This window comes from Phoenix dactylifera, chromosome 15, assembly GCF_009389715.1.
Source record: "Phoenix dactylifera cultivar Barhee BC4 chromosome 15, palm_55x_up_171113_PBpolish2nd_filt_p, whole genome shotgun sequence".
NCBI classification, from domain to species: Eukaryota; Viridiplantae; Streptophyta; class Magnoliopsida; order Arecales; family Arecaceae; genus Phoenix; species Phoenix dactylifera.
The window spans coordinates 11,443,636-11,467,270 of NC_052406.1; the positions used below are offsets into that span (position 1 = coordinate 11,443,636).

At 37.4% G+C, this 23,635-nt stretch overlaps 2 protein-coding genes across 8 annotated transcripts in view; one reads left to right on the forward strand and one right to left on the reverse strand.

Moving 5' to 3' along the window:
- Positions 1-1,587: 1,587 nt before the first annotated feature.
- Positions 1,588-10,785, forward strand: LOC103711519 (RING-box protein 1a). The gene is made up of 5 exons (XM_008797690.2): positions 1,588-1,865; positions 2,033-2,083; positions 2,226-2,285; positions 10,320-10,391; positions 10,482-10,785. Exons 1-5 carry the CDS (start codon positions 1,727-1,729, stop codon positions 10,517-10,519), a joined length of 360 nt encoding a protein of 119 aa, XP_008795912.1. The 5' UTR covers positions 1,588-1,726; the 3' UTR covers positions 10,520-10,785.
- Positions 10,786-11,709: 924 nt separating this feature from the next.
- Positions 11,710-23,635, reverse strand: part of LOC120103718 (serine/threonine-protein kinase BLUS1-like) — a 36,105-nt gene continuing 24,179 nt past the window's right edge. For 2 of the 7 annotated variants that reach the window (XM_039134436.1, XM_039134435.1), the window contains exons 15-21: positions 21,353-21,441; positions 21,112-21,197; positions 19,817-20,060; positions 18,116-18,162; positions 12,954-13,015; positions 12,837-12,888; positions 11,710-11,991 (exon numbers count right to left, since the gene is read on the reverse strand). In XM_039134436.1, coding sequence (XP_038990364.1) covers positions 11,929-11,991; positions 12,837-12,888; positions 12,954-13,015; positions 18,116-18,162; positions 19,817-20,060; positions 21,112-21,197; positions 21,353-21,441 — 643 coding nt within the window. In that variant the 3' untranslated portion in view covers positions 11,710-11,928. Of the gene's footprint in view, positions 11,992-12,836; positions 12,889-12,953; positions 13,016-18,115; positions 18,163-19,816; positions 20,061-20,141; positions 21,004-21,111; positions 21,198-21,352; positions 21,442-23,635 lie in introns of those variants that run through there. The other 5 variants (XM_039134437.1, XM_039134438.1, XR_005515246.1 and 2 more) reach the window with 5 other exon arrangements.

Consider the following 23,635-nt stretch of genomic DNA (forward strand, 5'->3'; position numbering starts at 1 on the left):
TCACAAGGCTAGAAGCTCAATTCCATGGATCAGCGTTTCCCAACGGACGCCCGTGAGAATCAAGAAAATTCACCCAGAAACATTGGTAAGCGTGGGATCGTTTGCCTGGCTGCGGCTTCCCGGCTTGACCGTTATCGACCGTTGGTGTCAAATGCCCATAATTGTCCAAGAACAGGAGAAATTTCTATGCGGGAGGCCCACGGCCTGGCTTAACGGGAAGTGATGTCTAAGCATGACGACATTGTAATCATCTGAAAAAAGCATGACGACATTATGTTATTCAAGGAACCCAGTGGATGACAGAAGCTCGAGCTTGGATGTCAAGAGATACTCTATCGTGATGCTATTCTGTGTGTTGTGGAGTGAAAGAAATGATACGATTAGAACTTGAATAGAATTTCCTAGCGTTGACTGCAAAAAATAGCAGAGTCTGACTATTGATGGAAACGAACTAATTTTATTGGCTGGTCAAAGAGGAAAAGAAATTCACAAAAGGAGCTTCATGTAAGAATTTCGTATTTGCAATGTATTACCATCAATACTTTTGAGCTCGGATATCCTAGCCAGCTTGGTGGGTGATTAATATTTAATTAAACAGGGGCATAAATTCTCGATTGAGAAATGTGGCTAAAGAATTTCTTTAATTGATCGAAATATCTACATATTTTGACTGACATGTAACAGTAGATACCAAATTCGTGGTCAATATGTCAGCTAAAACAAGGAGCTAAAATTTTCATATATTATGTATTAATGTGATCAAAAAATGATTTGAGATGCATGATGATGTGATTGGATGGTCTTTCGTTCAAAAGACTAAACCCTGCTCCAAGCGATAGTCAAGTCTTATGTCAAAATGAGCTCATAGAACTTTTCTTATGAAAATAACAATCCTGGATACACGGTCATGCTTTTCTTTTTAGTTTTGAGGACTCAGTTGGTTCGCAAAAATGGAAAGAAAAAGTGGGGTCAACAAAAAAAAAAAATATATCTTATTTTTGGTTGGAGTATTTTTTTAATTAAAAAAATAGCTTTCTCATAGGAATAAATTTTTTATATTTTAAGGAAAAAAATCCATATAAGATATAAAAAAATATAATTCACACATACTAAAATTTGAGATATATTTTTTTTTCCAAAAATACACTTAAGCTTTTAGATAGGATGTGATAAATTTTTTTTATTAAAGACATAACAGATATTTTATATAATTTTTATAGAAAAGTAGATATTCAACCACTCTGAAATATGTCATTTTTTCATAGTTAACAATGCAAAAATTACTTCCCGTGAGATATATTTGAGCATCAATTTTTTAATATATATATATATATATTTTTTTTTTCCCGTGAACCAAATTAGTTCTTACTTAGACATGTGTATAAGATATGTTGAATTCTCATATTCCCTGTAATCCAAGTCGACTTCATTTTTACGTAGGAGAGATGAAAAAAAGGTTACCATCCTGTGCGCAAAAAAAAATTTTGGGGTTCTGTTTCGTTCCCACGGGAAGTTTCTTTGGGTCTCTAATAAAGCTAGCTCTTGGCATTCAAATACCTCTTGTGTATCATATACACATAAAAGAAAGCCACATAACAGCGCGGTCCCTTTAAATACCCTCTCCACCCGACCCTCCGCTTGTTACCTCATCCCCCACCCCTCGTCTTCCCGTCCCGTCTTCTACTAGATCTTCTCCTGCTCTCCTCGGTTTAAATTCTTCGATCCGATGGCGTCGCTGGACACGGACATCAACATGGTTCCTGCCGGCGAGGGATCGAGCGGCGCCGCCGGGCCGTCGTCGTCCTCCAAGAAGCCGAAGCGCTTCGAGATCAAGAAGTGGAACGCCGTCGCCCTCTGGGCCTGGGGTACGCGAGCGATCCCTCCCTAAACCCTAGCGCGGATTCCTTCGCTTCAAACCCTAGCGGTTCTGGGGCTAGGGTTTCGGTTCTCAGCCTTCCTCATGCTCTGGATCTGATGCTTGGATGCTATTGATCCATCAGTTGACTGATTTATTGAATTGGATTTGGTGCAGATATCGTCGTGGATAACTGCGCTATTTGCAGGAACCACATCATGGATCTCTGTGAGTAAATCGTTCTTCTTTGCTCGTTTTCTTGTGTGCTCGACTTATACGTAGAGTTAAGGTAAGGGTTAGGGTTTTATTTCTTGACCCTTTTTATTGTTTGGGTTCTTGATGCGTCTGGTCGTCGGAAATTTATTGGCAGGCATCGAGTGCCAGGCGAACCAAGCCAGTGCGACTAGCGAAGAATGCACCGTTGCTTGGGGTGAGCATCCTGTTTAGCTTTTTTCTTTTGTTGCGTAAGATATCAGTCAAGATTGTTAATCTGTGCCCTAGCGAGTCTGCAATTTAGTGCTTTTTGCGTGGGAGTGCATATAGAAGTCTTGGATTTTATGTTCTTCTATATATAATATTAGTGAACCGTGGAACCTCTTAGCAGTTGTGTTGCGTGTTATGAATGCTAAATGCTTTACACTATATTTTTTTACTATCTATTAGTTTCTAAAGATTCACTGGACGGATATATACAATTAAGTATTTTCGATTGAAACTTCTGGTAAAAAGGTTCAGCATCTTCCAACTCATTTTATTAGAAGTTATATCTTAAGATCTATTTTGCTTTGATTAGGAATATTAATTGGGTTTCATATTTCTATGATTCTTAAATTGATTTCAAGAATTAGATGAGCTCGAGCAGTTTAATGAAAACAGGTTTTGAGATTATGTCAACTTAAAGAATGTGCACATAACAGATCTTTATGCTCATTGTCCAACGTATGGGCCTTATTGGATTCAGGTGGATGTCCTACCCATGAGGATTTGCTTTGTTATTACTAGGAATTTTAATTGAGATTCTAAGTTAGCGTGATTCTTAATTTGATGTCCAGGTATAAGATTAGCTTGACCAATTCTATTGAAACAACCTGATATGAAAGTTGATGTTGGATCAACTTGGGAAAAAGTCACGATACTATGTTTATGTAAAAACAGAAGTTGTTATTGCTTTTACTTGGTGGCAACCGGGAGAAGGTAAAATATATCACTCCAGCACCGTAACTAATAGTATAGCTCTCTTGGATTTATCAACCCAATACATGTGGGTGGTCTTCAAGTGGATGTCCGACCTGAAAGAATTTGCTTTGCTATTATTAGGAATTTCAACTGAGATTTCTAAGCATGATTCTTACTTTTATGTCTAGTAATTAGAATAGCTTGACCAATTTTACAAGTTGATATGAAAGTTGATGTTTGGATCAACATGGGAAACAAAAGTTGTCATTGCTTTTACTTGGTGGCAACTAGGAGAAGGTAAAATATATTGGTCTAGCACTACAACTCTCATTCCTAGTTTTTCCCCTTTTTGGAACTTGAACGGCCATGCTTATAGTCTCTGAAATGAGGTCCTTAGTTTGTTTAGGAGCCCATTATGAGCGGGCTGAGTGGTAGTAGGCTGGCTTTTGACCAAGCTTGGCTAATGGTCCAGGAATAGAGTATCAAGAATCATGCTCCTGCTTCTGTATATATATTCTGCCATGCTATGCTGTTATTTTACATTCAAAGTTATGCAACTGCCTATAAATATTCACAATAGGTATGTTAATGTACACCATTTTATTTATTTTTCGAATTCAGATAAATCTTAACTAGTTTAGACTAATGAAATAGACATTTAAACAAATAAATATAAAACAGAATTTGTGGAAATCTAGAATCATAACTTGTCCAAGATATATGTGATTGCGCTAAGCCTACATTACATGCGAGAGTACCTAGAATTACTACTGATTGTCTTCCCAAATTTCTCACTCTGGACGTTTTTAGGCTTTTTTTTTCATTCGATCGAATCGGAACTAGAGAGAGAGAAGACGACTTCCTTCTTCTGCCTTAACTGAGCCTGAGCTACCGCGTCTCCGCTACGCTTCGACTTGGTGCTCCCGAGAGTGATAGTTTTGATCAACCGCCGTAGGCTTACTTCCTTTCCTTTCGAAGTGCTTCCCACAGGAATCACCGCTAGCGGCTACAGTTAAACCATCTGCCTAGTGATTGAGACAATCCAGCGGCGTGATTCTATGCTCAACTCAATAAAGAAGCCTTTCTTTCAGCGAGCGAAACCCTCGCCGCACAGCTCTTTAGTCTCTTTTCTTCCTACCCCACCTTTAGTTTAGCACCTCCGATACTATGAACAGAATAGAACCATATCGAGGTCTCAGTTCTGGTTCGAACAGATCCCTTTCCGCCTTTGAATTAGCTACTGCTACTACTGCTGCTTATGCCGTAGGGAATCTCAAGAATGAACCGAACATTGGTTTCGTAGCCCTTATCGCTCCGTAGTGTTCTCTTTGCTCCTGATTGAGAAATCCCTCTTTTTCATCCCGAATAAAAGGGGCCAAAAAGAGACGGGATATGCGCATACCTTTCGCTGGCTCCGAGCCCAGTCCCACGTACAAGGAGGGGAAAAGCGATCCCCTTCTTAGAGCAGCACGTTGCTCGCCTGCACGCCCAGGTTGTCTTCGACAGCTACTAAACTGATAGTTGCTCTGTTTAGGTATCAAATCGCTGGTTCTTTAGAAAGAAGAAAAGACTAAGAAGAAGCAATTGCGCAACAAGCCCCGTGACCGGGATAGGGATAGGAAAGAGTGTGATTGGTTGGGGGTGTCGTTCTACGCTCTCGTCACCCTTATCCTGTCCTTGACCTATCTATTTTGCCTAGCGAGCGTACAGCGTACGTACGTACATAGGCTCATTCGCTGAGTTGTCAACGAAGAGTGAGAGTAGTGCAATGCCACCAGTCAACAATCAATCAGGTACTGCTGGCTGGGTCAAAAACCGTTCAATGTTGCGAAATCTTGAATTTGTGCATCGTATGAGTTTAAGAAATCTGTCATACAGCTAAAATTACCGTCATATTTGCCATCATCATTGTCATCATTATCATCGCCCTAAGCCTTTTCCTATCAATTATGGGGTTGGCTACAAGGTACAACTAGAGTCGAGAAGGCTCAATAGATTGAAGAGATTTTATGTGCGGCTAACTAGACAGCAACCTTTTAGAAATTAGTATAAAATTTCTAGCTAAAGCAAAACTAAGAGAAAAGAGAGGGTTGCTGTGAAAGTTATCTATCTAGTTGGCAGATAGAGAGAACTACCTTATCAGTCATAGTTTAAACTCATGAAAATCAGGGACCAACCCTCCAAAATTCTTCTAGACTTGGAAAGAGTATGGGCGATAGGGGATGATGATATCTTTTGATGGAGGAAGCGGTACAAATAAGCTAAAGTGCCAATTAAAAGCAGCTACGTACTTTACATATTAACAACACAATCTCAAAATTCATTATGAATTTATTTGAGCACATGCATTGAGCCTTTGAATTATTCAAAAGTGAAGGGAAGGGGAAAAATATGCAGAAAAAGATATCTTGACCAAAAGCAAGCATCCTTAGGATGTTCAATCATGAGTTTGAAAGGGAAGGCAGGATATATGCTATGTATTGGTGCATATGCCTTTATGTGAATACTTGTCAATATTCAATGATGCTAACTAATATTGATGATGGATAGAAAATGCACAGTTTGTTTGTTGTGCCGATAACCTGCCATTGTAATTTGTATTATGATATGGACATGCATTTTGATAATCATTCGTCACTTGATTTTTTTAAGTGTCAAACTTGACTTAGAACCTTGGATGAATCATTAGGAGTAGAATCTAGCTCGATCTAGAATACGCAATACCAAGCTTGGCTGGAGTTTAGACTATCTACTACTGTTTTGGGCCTCTCGAGCACCCCTCCTAGGGGAAAAATGCTAGACTTAGAAGAGAACTACAGTTTGATGTTGAAACCTTTTATTCGTGTTATTGCATTGCCCTAGATTCTTGGCCTCACTCTTACAATTGCTGATGGATGCCCATTGTTTTCCCCCTAATGAAACAAATATGTATTATTATGTGCTATAGAATTTATTTGATCTAGGTTTTTGCCATTATAGGATTTCTAATTTAAATTAGCCTTATTGCATGTGTTTTTTGAAATATAGCAACCAAGTTCACTAATGGGTAAAACAACTATAATTAAAAAAGTGACATTTTAACAAAGTCTTTTTGAACTTACTAATGATTTAGATGCTTCTAGGTGCTTTGCTTGAATTTCCATTGCTTGTTCCTGCACCACGATTTAATTTTTACTGATTTCCAAAGTAAGCTTGTTAAGTCCTATAAAGGGCTCGTTTGGTTCGCGGGAAAAGAAGGGGGGAAAGTATGGTCAACGGGAAAGTAATGAGATGCCTCTTGTTTGATTGGAGTTTTCAAAGGAGAGAGACGGAAAAGTTGTATTCCCATGGGAATATGATTCCCACATTTCATGGAAAAGTCTTTCCCATTAGAAACATGGGAAAGTTACTTTCTCATGAGGCGGGAATCACTCCATTTTTATTTTTTCCCCAAAAGGCCCTTCAGCATTAAAGAAGCATTAAAGAGGCATTAAAGACCTAATTTTTATTAAGGGCAAAATAAGAATTATACATAACTTTTCCAGAAAAGTGGATGGCCAACCAACATAAGCACTTTGGAATTTTGTCATTTTTCATGGTCAACCAAACATGCCAAAAGTACTTTCCTAGGCATTCTCTTCCTAGGAATTTGTTTCCGAGGAATCATATTCCTAGGGAAAAAAATGCTTCCTGCGAACCAAACAAGCCCAAAATGAAAATATAGAATTGAATGTAGAAGAGAGTTAAAAATCCCTTTCTGGAAATGATTTAGGGAAAAGGACATTGTAGCATATCTATAATTAGTGTATTTTGGGGTCTCTCTCTCAAGAAGTCACTATATGTTCTTGACTTGCATCTATGAATATGGCATAGTATCTAATCATATTAATAGTCAAAATCTATGCAGCATAGGTTAAATTGTAATTATTTAGATGTAAAATATGTGATGTAATATTTGATTAGAGAATGTCATGGACAACTAGTTTCTATGCTTATTATTAACTCCACAGGATCATTTTTGGACTTGATGCCTTGCGATGTCACCTATTTTACCTGGTCGCTCGCATCTGGCTTCAAAAAACCCATGTCACATAGGTACCTGAGTTGGTTATATATTGGACACTTGGATATTGTGAAGTTTTATGGTCTCTATTTCTAGAGATTGGTGGAGAGTTGAGCTTTTCCAACAATGAATCTAACTCTCCATTGCCATGCTAGAAGTGAGTATTCATTCTTTAAGTGATTGGCCAATATTTTTTTTTATATAGGGAAATTTTCACTTCCAATTTTAAAGGGGGAAATCCTCCTCGAGTTAATTGGAAAGTTTGAATAGGAAATATCTATATTGAAAGATCTTAACAAGCAATATTTTCCTAATATTTATTTTTAATGTTTAAACAAACAATATTTTATATGTATAAATTTATAAATTAGTTAAAATTATAATTTATCCTTTGTATTGCCTTTTTTCTCTCTCTTGCAGAGTTAGATACTTACATGTTAAAATATGATTCTCATATCTATGTCCATGCAGCGCTTATGTCGTTGGTGTGGCCAACATCACCTAAACAACATTCTAAATTTTTATCTTTGTTATCTGTTCTAGTAATTACAGGAAACACACATTTTGTCTGTTTGCCTAATTTCCAATTCACCTGGTCGCAACATATTTTTTTCTAATATTCGAGCTATATCCTTTTTATTTATAGAAGCCATTCTTTTTTGAAATCACGGTAGATCAAGCTGCCGTTATTAATGAATAAAAATCACAGCTAAAATGAAAGGGGAGCAAACAAGTTTTTTTCCGCTCTAGTTCTGTTTCTATATGAGAAGGGTAGTTCCTTCTTTCTTTTATTTATTGTGGCATGGATCTGTCATCAGTTGCCGGGACCGTAGGAAATACACAATTGTTTAACTAGGAAATACATGTTTGATACCTTAGATCTTTTTGGTCCTGATGAAGTTAATCAGAGTTAGAAGCCTGATGATGCTGGGTACTTGATCTCTTATTATGCTTGTTCTCTTTTCAAGATTTAAATCTTTGGTATGATCAGAAATTTAAACTTATATTTGAGGGCCATAACTTTTGCAAAATGTTATTTTGCTTGAGTGAATTGTTTTGTAATGTAGTGTATATGATTTTGCAACCAATTTCTTAATGCGTAAGAGTTCATAGTCCATTTTTTCAACCCTCATCCTTTTATTTCTTTTCTTTCATGAGTGCATTTTGTATGCTTATACTGGCATTTCTTTCCATGTTGCTTGCTATATTTTTTTTGCCTATTGCTGTATTAAGCTCTTGCTTGTGGACTCCGATTGTACTTTATTTTTGGTTTTCTTTTGGTTATGTCTCTTTTCCTCTTGTCAAAGTTACCAAAAAAAGCTCCTGCTCGTGCATGTAGGACCTTGTCATTTTTTTATCTTATGACTGTGATTATACTATAGTGAGCCTATGATATGCATGCTTTATTTGTTCATTGTATTGGCCTTTATTTTTCTTTTATTCACTCATTTAAAGAAGAATTATTTAGTTCATTTCACTTTGCACTAACATTTATTGGCATTCTCATGAACGTATTAAACAACCAGTGTGCGAACCTGTTCATTGCCTCATAATTCTTTTCAGAATCTGGAAAGAGGATGGGTAGACTTCAGAAGAAATTCAAAAAACATAAAATTGAACAAAGCTATAACAAATCATTATCGATGTTGACTGAATTGACTGATCTAAACTCTTGAGCTAAGAGCGATGTTTGATTAACAAATCTAGAGTCATTATAGACTTCCGATCTAATTCTTTAGTTTGTAGTCAGTTTCTTGCACTCTGAACTTGCAATCGTTCAATGCATAAGGTTGATGACTTGGGAATGTATGGTTATAATTCCTATGTGGATAGTTGCCTGATTGCAATATCTCTTATGTATTGTAAATTCAAGTGGGAATGGTTCAGACTTCAGACTGTTACAAACAGTAGTTATTACTAAGAATTGTATATTGAGGCTTAGTTTCTGAGTTTGCTGTAATCTCTTAACGTATTTACTATTTATCTTGTCTATTGTGATGCATCCAAACCATACTTTTGGTTAATCTTATATAAGTCAAAATATTACTGGATACTGAAATAGTGGAAACACATGTAAATGAATTTTCTCATCCCACTGCAGCGTACTCAATCCGTTTTAAAGAGCTAATGACAAATTATGAGAACCTGAACCAAGGTTTTTAAATTTTGTTTCATTTTGATTGGGACCTGTTAGAGTCATGTTTTTGACAGTTCAAATGGTTTTGACATTTTTGCTCAAGTTTCAGAGTGTCGATCAGGAGTTAGAAAAATAGGAGAAAAATAAAAGAAACGAAGAAATATCAGACAGTATTTTGGAATATTTGTGTTGTTGTATAGGATCTATGTTTGTGTAGTTTTGGTAATTTTTTGGCTGAAATTGTCTAAAAATTATTTAAGGATTATGAAACATTACCATAATGATAATTATCAAGCCTTGTTCCAACTAAATGGGATTGGCTTTATTACTCATTCATCAAGCATTTCTATGTGAGGCTGCATTCTATTTACTTTGAAACTCTTATCGTAACATCTTTCACATATGCCTTGGATCTTTGCCTCCTTTTCTTTTATCATCCTTCAACAAATATTAAACTGCATGTTATTTTAGTGCCTAATGTTTTTTTTTTTGTCATTTTGATTTTAAGTTGCAAACAGCTTGAAATTAGGCATTTTCTTCTGAACATATCCGAGATCATGACCATTTAAAAAAAGAATGCATATAGTTATAGAACATTTATGTATTTTTAGTGTAGAAGACTTGCTTGTTGTTCTGATGATCTATTTTATTCAATTGCTGATACTAGTTTAGGAACTATCTCAAGTTCAATTGCTAAGGGTCTCTATGGAAAATCAAACCAAGACCAAGTTAATTGAAAATCAATTATTAAAGGGGCGATGGAAATCAGGTCAAACCCAAATGTTTAGAGGAGAGAAAAGGGGTGGGGGGAACGTTTAAGCCTTAAGCTCAATGTTTACCCCAAGTCCCATCCAGGACCATCCGAACCAGTTGACCAGCTAACGATGTCTTTCATAAAATTTACTGTCATAAGGAATGAAAGGAGGGTGCCGATCATGATGTTTCTCTTCAGCATCAATTTATTGCTGGGTTCTGCCTCTTAATGAGTAATGCTATAGGTGTAATGAATTTCATCGGACTGACAGGTTCTGGATGATCTGATTGGAAGATTTTTTAAAGTTTATTTGATCAATCTCACCTGATTAAAAACAATGTCTTGCTGAAAACAGGTGTCTGCAATCATGCTTTTCACTTCCACTGCATCAGTCGGTGGCTCAAGACTCGTCAAGTTTGCCCTTTGGGTAACTATTGTTGTCTCGTTAACGTTTGCAAGTTGATGTGTTTTTATATGGCATGCTTGGTGATTCCTGATTGCTCTTGTGAATGTACAGACAACAGTGAGTGGGAGTTCCAGAAATATGGCCACTAATGGTCTTATGCGGGGATGAACTTGCGGTAATCAGTTTGTTCTGCATCCTACTAGTACGTTTGGGAATTGGGACCATATCTGAAAAGTTCCATCCATATTGGCTACCTTAGCTGGGTTGTTACTTTAAGCATGCCTTCAAGCGAGGAATGAATTCATACTATATTCCTTGAACTGTGGATTCATTACACTGAAGCGTTTGACTTGTGTTGATGTAAAAGATTAAGTAAAAGATTAAGCATTTCCTTGAATTTTAACTTGTCTGAAAATGACGGTATATTCTGCATGTGGTGTGCATACTCAGCCTCTAATAGGGCACGATATAGATATTGCAAATTGATGCTTCTCTGTAGCCAGCATGACCGTTGTTTTAGTTGTGACATCGAGATCGATCGAATGTGGATTATTATGCTCTTAAAAGAGTTGGTCAAGTTAGTAGGTGAAACAGAACGAGCATGATGCTTTGGGCGAACTTTCATCAGCGACTGGGTATAATATTTTCTTACCAAGTGCTTCCATGTTTTCTAAGATATTACTCTATATGGTTGTGCTCAACTGAGCTCTTTTTTATTTTTATTTTTTTGGACTGAGGATTTCCCATGTAAGCATCTGCGAAGATTGGCTTGAATCGATTTAGGGAACTTTAGACTTTTTGGCTAGTGTTTATTTATGCTGATATTATTATTTGTTAAATCGCGGATCATTCAATTGAACTCCAGGGTCAGGCAACTAGCCCCCTGTTTCCTTGCTCTAATTCCTCATCTTCTATTGCTTCCACCGTGGCATCTGTCATAAGGAAAGCCGTGGCTGCGGGCTCTTAAGAGATTGGGGAAGTGAGAGAAGAAAGAAAAAAAGGAGAGGCATTTTGCTTGCTATAAGAGAAAGGAGCATGGGGAGCAGGAGCGGCGAGGTGTGGAAGTCACCAGCATCGGTGAGGTGAGAGGAGGTGCAAAGGCGTGGGAGGCCGGCGTAATGGCAGAGTTGAGGGAGGGTGTGCGCGCTGGAAGGGAGGGGGTGCTTGGAGACTGGAGCAAATCACCCTGCAGCTCGTCCTGCAGCCAAAAAATGGTACCATGGGTCGAACTACTGCTGGTCGGGCCTAGGTTGCAGGGGCCATGCAACCTGCACCTTCCTGCTGGACCTGGTGTGTGCAAGTTGATCTACAACACAGAAAAATTTGCTGCAACGAAAAATTTGCTGCAAATAAATCAATATAAATAAGCCGCATAATAATTGACTTACAAGATTAAGTTTCCCACAGAGAGAACCATGCAAAATTGGATGTGCATGACTTGCCCGGGATCATGATTGTACAAAGATATTACATGTAAACAATCTGGAGCACAGAGTTGCAAAACAACTCTAGTTCCTTTCGAAATCCTGTGTTGCGGTTATCTTCTTTGGTGATAATGTCATCCCTGTGCCTTTTCTCTCCGCGTCCTCTCGCCATACAAAGCATAGATTTCTTGTTCTAGCTGCAGAGATAGTGTAGTTGCTAAACGGAATGGTCACAACAACAAAACTGTAACGCTATCAGTTTGATACGGTGAGATCAATCCTTAAAATGGTTACAAACCAAAACTTAGATTTTTCCAGGATTTCTTGCCTACAGATCAAGTTTAGTACAGATAGTTATAGTGTCCAAAAATGTATCACAAGGTGTAAAATAAGAATCCAAACTGTTGAACTTGATCATGGCATCTTAAAATATACACAAACCAAAATTCAACTACTTCGGATGCTGCCGATCTATAAATCAAATCAAAAGACAGTATCGCAATACTTAAAAAAACTGTCTATTGGGACAAGCTCGTGCCAAAGCAAGGGATTTCTAGAATAAATGGTTTTTTTGTTTGTAGACGGTTGAAAGGTAACCAGATCATATGCAACAATTTAGATTTTCTTTTTGAACTCCCATGTTCGAATTTGACATGAGCAGGCTTATGCTCTAATTGGATCAACTTTATCGCGTACATGTACACATTATGTGCAATTTCAGTTTGTCAGACAGGACTGGTGACAAACCTAGCACAAGATATTTCCTCACCAAATAAGTTAAAAACATAGTATAAGTCCAGTCATCCTCGATGTGCATATCAAATGATCTTGTACTTATTTAACTTGATGCAAGTATTGTGATTGCTGAATATGATAGTCATGTAGGACATCAATAACTTGTTCAAGTGTTATGAGCAAGTGGTTCATGTAAATGTTCAACTGGAGCCTGCCGGTCACCTCTTTTGAAAGAAAGAAAGCAATAACTGACAGAAGATTAATAAATTGCAAACTTAATTCAGCAAGTATTTGCATATAAAATTACCTGAAAATTTTTCAACTTTAACCTTTGCACCTCTTCAGAAAGTTTTCCAATGCTGATATAAGACAAGTTTCAGTCCAATGCCCCAAAGATAAATGTTGAAGAAAATAGATGCTATACCTTAGTTGCAGATGGGCCAGATCAGCCTGCAGTTCCCTCTCTCTACTAGAAGCTAGAGATAGCTGCGTATGAAGAAATTCAAGTTATTGAACTCGGCCAAACTACAATAGAAATTAATCAGATTAAATAAATTTCAGCATATAAGTTTCTCCGGTTTTCTAGTTTAAATAGTGTTCGAGGGATGTGACGGAACATAGGGAAGCTTTTGCAGTGTCCATATGACTTTATCTAAAGAATTCAACTGATCACCTACCCATTGACTCTGAACCAAATCTTCTTCATACCTAAATAGATTATTGGCTGTAGAATATCATAAGAGGAAAAAACTCATTCCATCGTACAACTAAATAGCTACTGTAATAATGTACCCGCTAAACTTTTGTGAATGTTAGAATGATTTATCTGCCAATTGACATCACAATTTCTAGCTAGGAAGCACGAATTTGGATACTCAATACAAGAACGACATGATACAGATATTCCAGTATGGAAAATCTTCAAAAAATAGGTTAGGACATGCTAGGATACACCAATAAATAAATTATTTTATATATCTGCAACAAAACATCCAAAGCATGATTGGTTTATGATATAATACCATATAGTAGCATTCAACATCACAAATCTTAAGATAGTTCACAACATGAAATCAAACAAATATTTAACAACAATAATCAAAATCAATCTAGTAAACATATGTAAGTTAATAGATATAGATGCAACAAACATTCTTTATCCATTCTTTATCCGGAAATTATAAATACTCAAGGCAGCAACATAACTAAAACAAATGCAGCTAGCCTAGAGCAACATAAAAATCTATTATCCAAAAAAAAATGCAGCAACATAAACAAAATGCTGCATTGTAAGAAAATGAGATCATGATACAACCCTCCTACTTTGCCAATGCAGCTCACCCATCTTATGATTCACATCGGCAAGAACTACCAAACTTAAAAGTAAAAGAAGAGGTTTTCTAGTCATTGTAGAGATGCATGAAGGGAAAAATCAAAAAATATTTTGCAGAAGAGGAGAAAAGGAAAAAAAAGAAAAATTGACCTCAATGATAGCATAAGTAATAAAAAGAGCGTAGCTAATAACTTACTTTAAGTTAGTGTCTAGATATGTCTTGGAAGTATCCGAACATATCCTAGCAGTATTCAAAAAGTTTTAGACATATGTTAGGAGTATCCAGATCCTTTTCGAATTATAAAAAGTCAGGATACTTCTTTCCCTTATCGAACATGTATCCAAGCCAAATTGGAGCCTTATCCATATCTGGTACATATCGAAAATGCCATGAGTGGTGTTTTGGAGTTTCCATGATTCCCAATTTCTAGTAATTGGCTGCTAATGAGTTGCTTCATTGATGTATTTAGACGGAGGTACTCATACTAAACTGGAGGAGGATAAAGGAACTTACGAAATAAGTTGTTACAAAAAGTGAGAACCAAAAAAATCTGCAAGAAGGTTGACCTGCCTCTAAGAGACTGCAGAAAGATGACATCCATCTAAGAAATGTTCCCATTATTTCAAAAAATGGTATTATTGAGGCCATGCTCTAAACGTGAAAGGAAAGTATAATTTTTGTTAGAGAAATAGACTAGATATCTAGAGAAATACAATCAATGTGGTCACGACTCACCAATATAGTGAAAATACCTATGTGGAGAACCAATAAGCATGTGATAAAGGTCATAGATACATATATACATACATAAGTACATACATACATACATATACGTACATACTCACACTCTTAGGTCTCATGCAAAAGATAATGAGCCCTAGACTTGGATTGGCTTTATAAGTCCACAAAATATCACCTTATACATTTTCTTGTGGGCTAAGCTCTCCAATCATGCAAGCTTTCTCTAAAGTTTTCTTATTTTTTCTAAGCTCCCTGTCATTACTAACTAAGGTTCGCTGAACTGCGTCGAACCGGCCGATTCGGGACATACTGAGGCGGACCAATTGGGGATGGGCATGGTTCATCCATTTATTTTGGAAAAATCGAGCAAGCATCCCCCCCCGGCTCGAACTCTCTCAAGAGAACCCCTCTCGCCCCTCGCTTGCGAGCACCACACCCCCTAACTCCTCGGCCGCTCAATGGTCCACCGCACATCGCGTAAGTCCCTCCCTCTCCCTCCCTCCACCCCTCTCTCACTCTCTCTTAGAATCGGGTTGGAGTTAGGATTTCTCTCGCCCTTCCCCTTCCTCCCTCCCTTCCGACTCTCCGTATCGGTATGTCTTGGAACAGTACAGTATGGATCCATACTATGCCGAACAAGTCGCTAGCTAGCACCCCCTTCTATAGCGGTTCGGGGACCCTTGATACCGACCTTTACTTCATAAATGTACATTTGCATCATTGCAATCTCCTTCTAGCATACTACCGCATGGTCCTCAGAACAACATGCATAGAAAGATCATTATTATATTCTTAACCTCAAAAAATGAGAATAAAAATATTGCATTTAGAGGGATTATAACCAGTGTCATCCAGTCCATTAGGTATGATGTGTCTTTCTTAATCATCGCTTCCAATGCAAAGCTAACCGCTCCAAAACAGAGGTGTTTTTAAATCTCCTTTTACTAGAAACCAATAAAATTGTCAGAACCTGAAAGCTCCCTCCTAGATGTTGCCTTCATAATGCACTGCACATGTCAAACCATTATAAAAAGATCGGCAATATATCATCTATTGGTGCAAGTGTAATAGATAAGCCTCTTTCTTTTACGCTCGTTTGACATCTTTCCTATATCTACTAGTCATCGTCATGAACACCCTTATCTCATATATATCCACATGGTAAAGGCTAATGCAACAGATTGTTGTGATTCTTAATGGTATTGATTGATTGGATAAATGCATCCCCACTTCATCCACTCTGCCTTAAACTTTCTCGCATTCAGCATGTGCAATGTAAACGACTCATTTGAATAGAAAGAGTATTAGACGAATGATCGTCATGTCACCATGTGGTGCTAGTGACAGATCCAGAAGAACTTTTAGATGATTATGATTCCATCAAACAATGAACGAATGGCTATGGTCCTATCCGGTTCATTTTTTCCATTTATGTAATTGACAAGTGTGTTTTCCTTTATGAAGTGACAAGTGCACTTCCACTTTTGATTGGTGCAGTTATAGTCTCTCCGAGAGTGTCTCCAAGGAGAGAGAGATGCAACTACGACGTGCAGGCTTACTAATGTGGGGTAATCATATAACCAAGAAAAAAAAGGATTGAGGTAGATCTAGTTTCTTTATCTCACATGGTGCTAAGGGAAGGGCAGAGAACCTCTTCTCTCTCTCCCTCTCTATCTCTCCCTCTCCCCCTTTTTTATTCTCTTCCTAAGCAAGTCGTTGGATGTTATGCAGATAAGAGAAAAATGGTAAGAGGCATGGAATCCCTCGGCATATGGAGATCCACCCCCAACCTAGAGTTGTATTTTACATGTAGAGATTTAAGACAGGCATCTACACTAGAACATCTTGCAGTAAGGACATTCCTTCTAAATATAATGAGTTCATTAACCTGATGCAACAGAGAAAAAAATGAGGGCTTGAAGCTGATCCAGCTAATTAAGGTTCATTACCAAAATGAATTCCTCAATTTTCCTACAAAAGGATTTAAATCTCGATACAAGTACTTGTCCTAGTCTGGTCCTAGATTAGTATGGTATCAGGACAGACTGGAACAACCACTAAAAACAAGAAAACAATCTCTCTCCAGTCTGGTATATCTAGGACAGGCCAAATCCTTAATCCTTGCTATAGTTAGTTCCTTTATTGCATTACTTTTGAGTGTTGTGACATACAAGGTTGCACATTTTAATTCTTTAATTCAAGTGATAGCTAACCCTTATATTATTGACCACCCCCACAGCATTTTATGCGAAGGCATACAATTAACTTGCCAAGTAATTGCAAGGCAACCTATATAGGTAACTAGCCATATACAATATGATAAGGAAGGTAAGGACTATTTCTCAATCCATAATTGCTCTTGTTTCAGTATTAATATTTACAAACTTGGAGTGACATGATTGATACTTAGTAATTTCTATAACAATGTACAACTAGGAACAATGCCTTATGCAAATAGTTGAAAAAAATATCATCGTTGATGGATCTTTGAACTCTATATAGATTTTTGTAGGAGCTTGAAAGTGAAATCCCTAGGAGCCTGCAAATGACCTTGCAAGACCTCTTAGGCTGCATTTAGTTAGGAAATAAAATGAAACACATTCAGTCCATCTTATTCAGCCAAATGCTTGCATTAACACTTGGGTTAAACTAATTTTTTGAAGGGGCAGAATAGATATTTTTGAAAAGTCAATAAATGCTCTACTTTTCTTCGTAACATATTTACCGCACTCAATCTAAGAATGAATTAGTAATATAAAAAACCCCACAATATCCGTACAGGATACCATACCAGTACCTTATCATATTTCTCACTTTTTATCTCGGCACATCTCAGTACGGGTGGTACGCCTCGATATAGGTTAGTACACACCTCAGTACATCTCGGTACGAGCAAGTACAGGGTCCATACTGATCCGAACTTGAGTTTTGTACTGATTTCCACTCTGTACAGTATAGTACACCCTATACGGACAATACAGAGTGGTACGGTAGACCATGATGGAATAGTTCAACCCTTCTTTTTTCCCTCTAACTTATTCCATTTAACCAAGTTAATCCAGACTTTTTACTCTTATCAAATGCAACCTCAATTACTAGACAAAAACAAATTTAAATATGCCTACAGTGAGAAAAATGTTCATGGTACTTTTAGTGAGAAGTGTAGGCTAACCAATTTCTCCTCTAAGTATAAGATAAAAAATTGATCTAGTTAGCAGACCATTAAAATGACCAAAGGAAAAAACAAGAAACAAACATTGCTTTGTGTCCTATTGAGATGATGGGTGGCACATGCTATCGCAAGCTAAAAGAGATGGGTAAAAGAGAATGATTGCATGGATAGAAAAAGTTTCACAAGTTCAAAATTTCTGCAATTAGAATTAAATGTCGTAATTAATTAGTTCTGGCATACAGCTGGAGGTAGTCACTAAAAGTTTCCTCTGACATGCAATATAATATATCTATCTAATGAAATGCGGGACAAGACTATTCAAAATAGACAAAACCATACCTGTGGTAAATCACTAGCGTCTACATCAGAAACACTTGTTTGACAACCTGTTTAAACAGAAATTTCCAAATTACAAAGTCATGCACATTAAAATGTATGTGCATCAAGATGCTAATAAAAGCATGCACACAAATGCGGATAGATATAAATTTAGATGATAAATTATATCCAATTATATGTACCAAAATAACTGTATGTTGACCTGTTTGGGATTTGCTAAGTTTGAAGTTACAATGTTCATATTTAGACATGATGTTTTATCCAAAAATAGGTTCATTTAAGCAAATTTGTAGACCAGAATATATGATACACAGTTGTAAATAACTCGCAATTTTTTACCAACATCGAAATGGATAAACAACGGATCACATCGAAACAAATTTCTTTAATCCTTTTTTTTTCATGTGACACACATGCGTGTGCATGGATATGGCCGGCCAAGTGCACGCATTCATGCAGATATTTGGATGTGAAGGGTCTAAACCATGGCCATTATTTTTTTCTTTTTTTTCATTTGGGAAGAAAAATAGTGGTAACTATTATGGTTCTCCTGCTATAACAACTATTTTGCAATAAATTAATCGATATTTTATGGTTTTCGGCTTGAGATTAAGTTTTAGGATGGTGTCAAATAAGTGAAGATATTAGCCAATGGACAGATTGGTGGCTGCAAAGGTTAAATAAACATGTATCGTAAGGTTTTGTCGTTTTTCTAGTCACCATTCAGATTAGGATTGATTGGTGAAATTTGAGCATGATGGTCCAATTATATAGCTAATGGGAATGTTTGTATTCAACCTTTGGAGAGATTCGAATACTCTAGGAGGTATTAGACCAAGGTTTGCTATGCCAGAACTAGGGCTCAGACCAGTTGCCCGGCAGTATGGAACAATACGCTCCCGTACCGTTCCGTGCTGGCCCTGTACCGACACAATAGAGGAGGCGGGGGAGAGGCTAAACGGGAGAGAGGAAAAGAGAGGGAGGGAAAGAGAAGGTGAGTGGTGGAGGCCGGTGGAGGACAGCGACCCGTGCGGAGGAGGCAGAGGAGGGCTTTGCAGCCGATCCCCTGTTTCGTTCGAAATAGGGGTCCGGCCCTTTTTTTTTTATTTTGCAACTTTTAAGTGAAGTCGGCAAATCGGAACCCGGTTGCGGAGCCCTCCTCCGTGCGGCTCACCGGCCTCCACCTCCCTCCCTCCCTCACTCGCTCTCTCTTTTTCTCTCTTCCCTCCGTCGATGGGTTTCGTTTCCGTTGTCGAAACCGTTCTGGTCCGCCACCGGTACGGCCCGAACCGCTTGGTTCGGGATGGTTCTGCCAATCTTGTATTAGACTCTTGGAGGTAGAATTTAGAAGTAGGTATCAGACTCCTAGAGGTCATCCATTTGAGTATCAAACTCTCAGAAGGAGTTTGCATTGAGTCTTGGTGGGAGTATACACGTTGAAGGCTCAATGGTAGAATCAATTTATTATGAAAGCATTGAATTATGTGCTTTCTTGGAAGGTGCTTGTTGCCAGATCCGTAACTAGTCTCAGATGGAGTGTGGGACTGGGTGTTTTAGTTTTAAGGGATCTAGTTAGATGAGCATGATGATCTTAACTAAATTCAACAGTTGCATATGCTTTGAGAAAGAAATACTATTCATTCTCTCACACTCACATACAATATATTGAAAAAAAAAGGGAAAAGGTCCTCCCAGACATACCAGATGTTTGCTCCACACACTTGATCAATTTAATCAGTTGTTCCTGCCAACAACATACATAGAAATATAAAATGCTGAGGACAAGAAAAATCCATTGATTATAAAGTACCGAATAGCAGACCGTTTGCATAGCATTTTGCTGCAATAAAAATTGCAACATTGGAAGAAGTGAAGCAGCGTTTACTGCAGATTTTTCGGGTACTCCACCTACTGGATTGATCATGCAGTTTGCTGATGGAGCTACCTTAGAGAACAAATGCAAAAGATCATGAGATATAAGATTCTAACTCCAATAATAATTTGGTTTTGACCAAGCTGAATTATCTTTTTTTTCTCATCTTAAAGGTTCAAACAGAAAAATGCTCAAAGAAGAAAAAAAATAAAAGAAATACAATGATATAACCAAAGCCAAAGCAATTGACAAGTTTACAAGATGACTTGTCAAGTGCCTCAAAATTTTTTTTACTCACCCAAAATCTTGATATAATAAGTGAAACCACTTTATTTTTGCAGTATATGATCAAAACTGAAAGCCAGCAAAAGTTTATTTGTTCATTTTTCCAAAGGACTGCAAACAGATGTCCTCAATAATCTCTGTCGGACTTCCATAGGAATGTCCTGGCTGCAGAAGCTATTCCTTCAGTGAGATTATCTCAGGTCCCCCACACAATTCAGAGAATAGCCATAAATTATTCTGCAACATGGTTCTATTCCAAGGTCCTCTACTTTTAAAGCAACAAAATTTGATACACACATCAATTATATCTACTAGACTAAAGAAATTTGACGTGTTTAATTTGTTTTTGGATGTATGCAGAAGCAAGCTGTCCCATAAGGCAAACCTTGACCCGGTTTCCAGTCTGGAATTTTTTTCTGGCATAGTACCTATTAAAGATTCTTTCAAATCTTTAATAAAATAACCCATTCTTCCTTGGTCCTCCACTTGTAATATAAGCTCGATACTTAGTTATACTTGTAGCATCCTGATCTTGATCAAGTCCATCCCATTTGATCCATCATCCATTTATGCTGCACTTTGCTAGAAAGTGAGAATAAAGGTGCTACCAAACTTATTTAACATCAACTTAATTGAGGCAAGTAAATGACCCATCATGATTCGTGAATCAGTAATTAGAAATTAGGTGTATGTTATCATTGCTACCCCCCTCCCGCTCCTTCCCTGAAAACTGCTTGTGCCGGAAAAACAGAAAGTCAGATGTTTGATAACCTGGAGATCGAACTCAAGTTTTTTCCTATATATTGATAAATAACAGCACAGCTTAATACTTAAGTACCTTGGGACCAGCATCAGCAGATGTAACCTTGAACCGCCCCTTATGTTGGACAACTTTTCCTTCTGATGATTCCTCATGAGACAATGCTGTAACACCAGAGCAATTTTGTTTCAAGCTGAAAAAAAAAGACAACAGAAATATCTTTTGCTGGGTTGTCCTTAATAAAAGACAAGACCAGCTAACGAGAAAAAAAAGAAAAGAAAAGAAAGCATTTTAAACAGATGAGTTCTTGATGTCGTACCAGATACTTTATGTGGATCTTTGAATTGACAGTGTAACAGGGGACCACTATGGTTCCTTTCAGGCTGAAATTTCCGCTGTAAATCATCCCTTTGACATGTTACAGAACCTCAAAAATGTAAGCATTGTAGTATGGACATAAATATCAGAAATTGCAAAGGAAAAATATAGAAATTGTATACCTACTCATGCAAACATATAAGCAGAACAGCAATGAAAAAAATTGACTTAGGTTTTGCTATCATATAACATCAAGAAATCATCACAACCTGTTAGATCTTAGAGCCTTCATATTTTTGTTATGCTTGTATGTTCTCTGAAGCACCAAGAATCCATCAAGATATACATAGAAGAGGATCAGAGTATGCACGCTACAAAACACAGCCAGCCAGTTTGACGTGATGCTATCTAGATGCATCAGTCCCATATCTTGGACTGTAATACCAAGATGGCTCTGGTAATAGTCCTCTTTGTAGGTACATTACCTAACAATAATGACACTCATCTAACTAAGTTAGACTCTGAAATCACTTATTTGTGAACCCACCTCTCGCATAAAGATTCTCATTTCCTAGCACCATTTCTGGACTGACATCCTGTTGCAGGGTAGTGTACCAACATTTCTGCAAATAGATTTTTGGATCATCTCAAATTCATGAAAAATAAATATAATCATTCATAACAGTCCTTATATAATTTTCTCTTCCTATCATGGGCCATATTGCTGCATATTTGGATGCTTTTACATATTATGCTACAACATCCATCTGGGTAATTTTAGGCTCCCCCTCCTCTTTTCAGGCACTTCCGCACAAAATATAGTCCTCATTCACTGATGCCATCATTGATCTTCTTTACCCATATCAATACCATCTCATGATGAATGATGCTGTGACGTGTGACCTATAGTTTTATGACTCATTTATTTTCTCTAAATTACATGTTTCAAAATAATGGATTTCCTTGTTTCATCAAAATGGACATCCTGCAATATTTGGCTGCAGGTTTTGTCACAAACTTCAGTATTGCCTCATTTTTTCCCATGCACAGCTCAGTGGCATATGGCAGTACAGATCATCTAAAAGCAGATCTCCACTTCTACCATCCTCTTATGAGTTGGGAAGAACCTCTTCAATCTCCCCATCAAAATTTAATGCTTTCCCTACCATCATCTCACCAATTAATAGTATGTCACCCATTATAGCATACACTAATGAGCTTGCTTTATTAATTTTATATAGCATGGTGATCGGCATGAGAAAAGAAGGGCCTGAAAATACCATCTCTCCATGGAGCCAAATCAAATCGAAACATGCCGCTACTGCTACCTGATTTCACATTAGCCATGTTACCATAACACACCCTTATTGCTATAACCTTATCCACCAAATACAGACCTTTCTCCCTCCATGCTTCCAAATTACATCTCTTGGTACTGAGCCATCTGATCTCCCTGGAAAGGAATGAATTGCAAAGCAGAATTCATGAAACTAACAGCAGATAATCAGGATATGAGTTACTATTTATAGATTTATGTTTTAAAGCCAAAAGTGTTTTAAATGATCCAAGCACAAACTTTGGCAACTCAAACAGCTTCATGATTTCACACTGATGTTTTAAAATTGGGTATCATTACCACTTTAAACATTTCACGAACTACCTCTCTGGGCACTCGGCCATCCTTGAAAAGGAATACATTGCAAAATAAAATTCATGGAACCAACGGCAAATAATCAGGACATGCCTTGAAGCTATAGCAGTTCTTTGTGTGATCTAAGCATCAAAACTTACAATTTGAAGGGCTTCACAATATCATACTCATGTTTTAACATTGAATATTATGAGCAGCATCTCCTTCTTTATGGCTAAAGGTGAGTGTGCCAAGATCACAAAGACCTTTCTATGTTTACATCGCAAGAAACAAGGAAAAAAGATACCAACTTATAAGATCTTATACAAATTCATAATAGATCAGTCAAAATCAAGGGAGGCTAGTACTTAAGGAGTCCTTGTTCAAGAAGCTGACATGCTTTGTATTATAAGGGGACACAGAGGGACTGAAAGAAGAATCACCCATCAAATTGGGGTTTTACTGGGGGAAACGCATCTTGCTTACCTCACGAGAAGCTTTGTTTGTTCACTTTGGGCGGAACAAATAAAGCAAGTAACATCAAAAGATGCAAGATGTTGATAGAGAGAAATTAAGTGTAGATGGTCTTGGTCCCGACTATATAGGACATGAAAGTAATTGAACAGCACATATAAACATAATTGTATGACAATG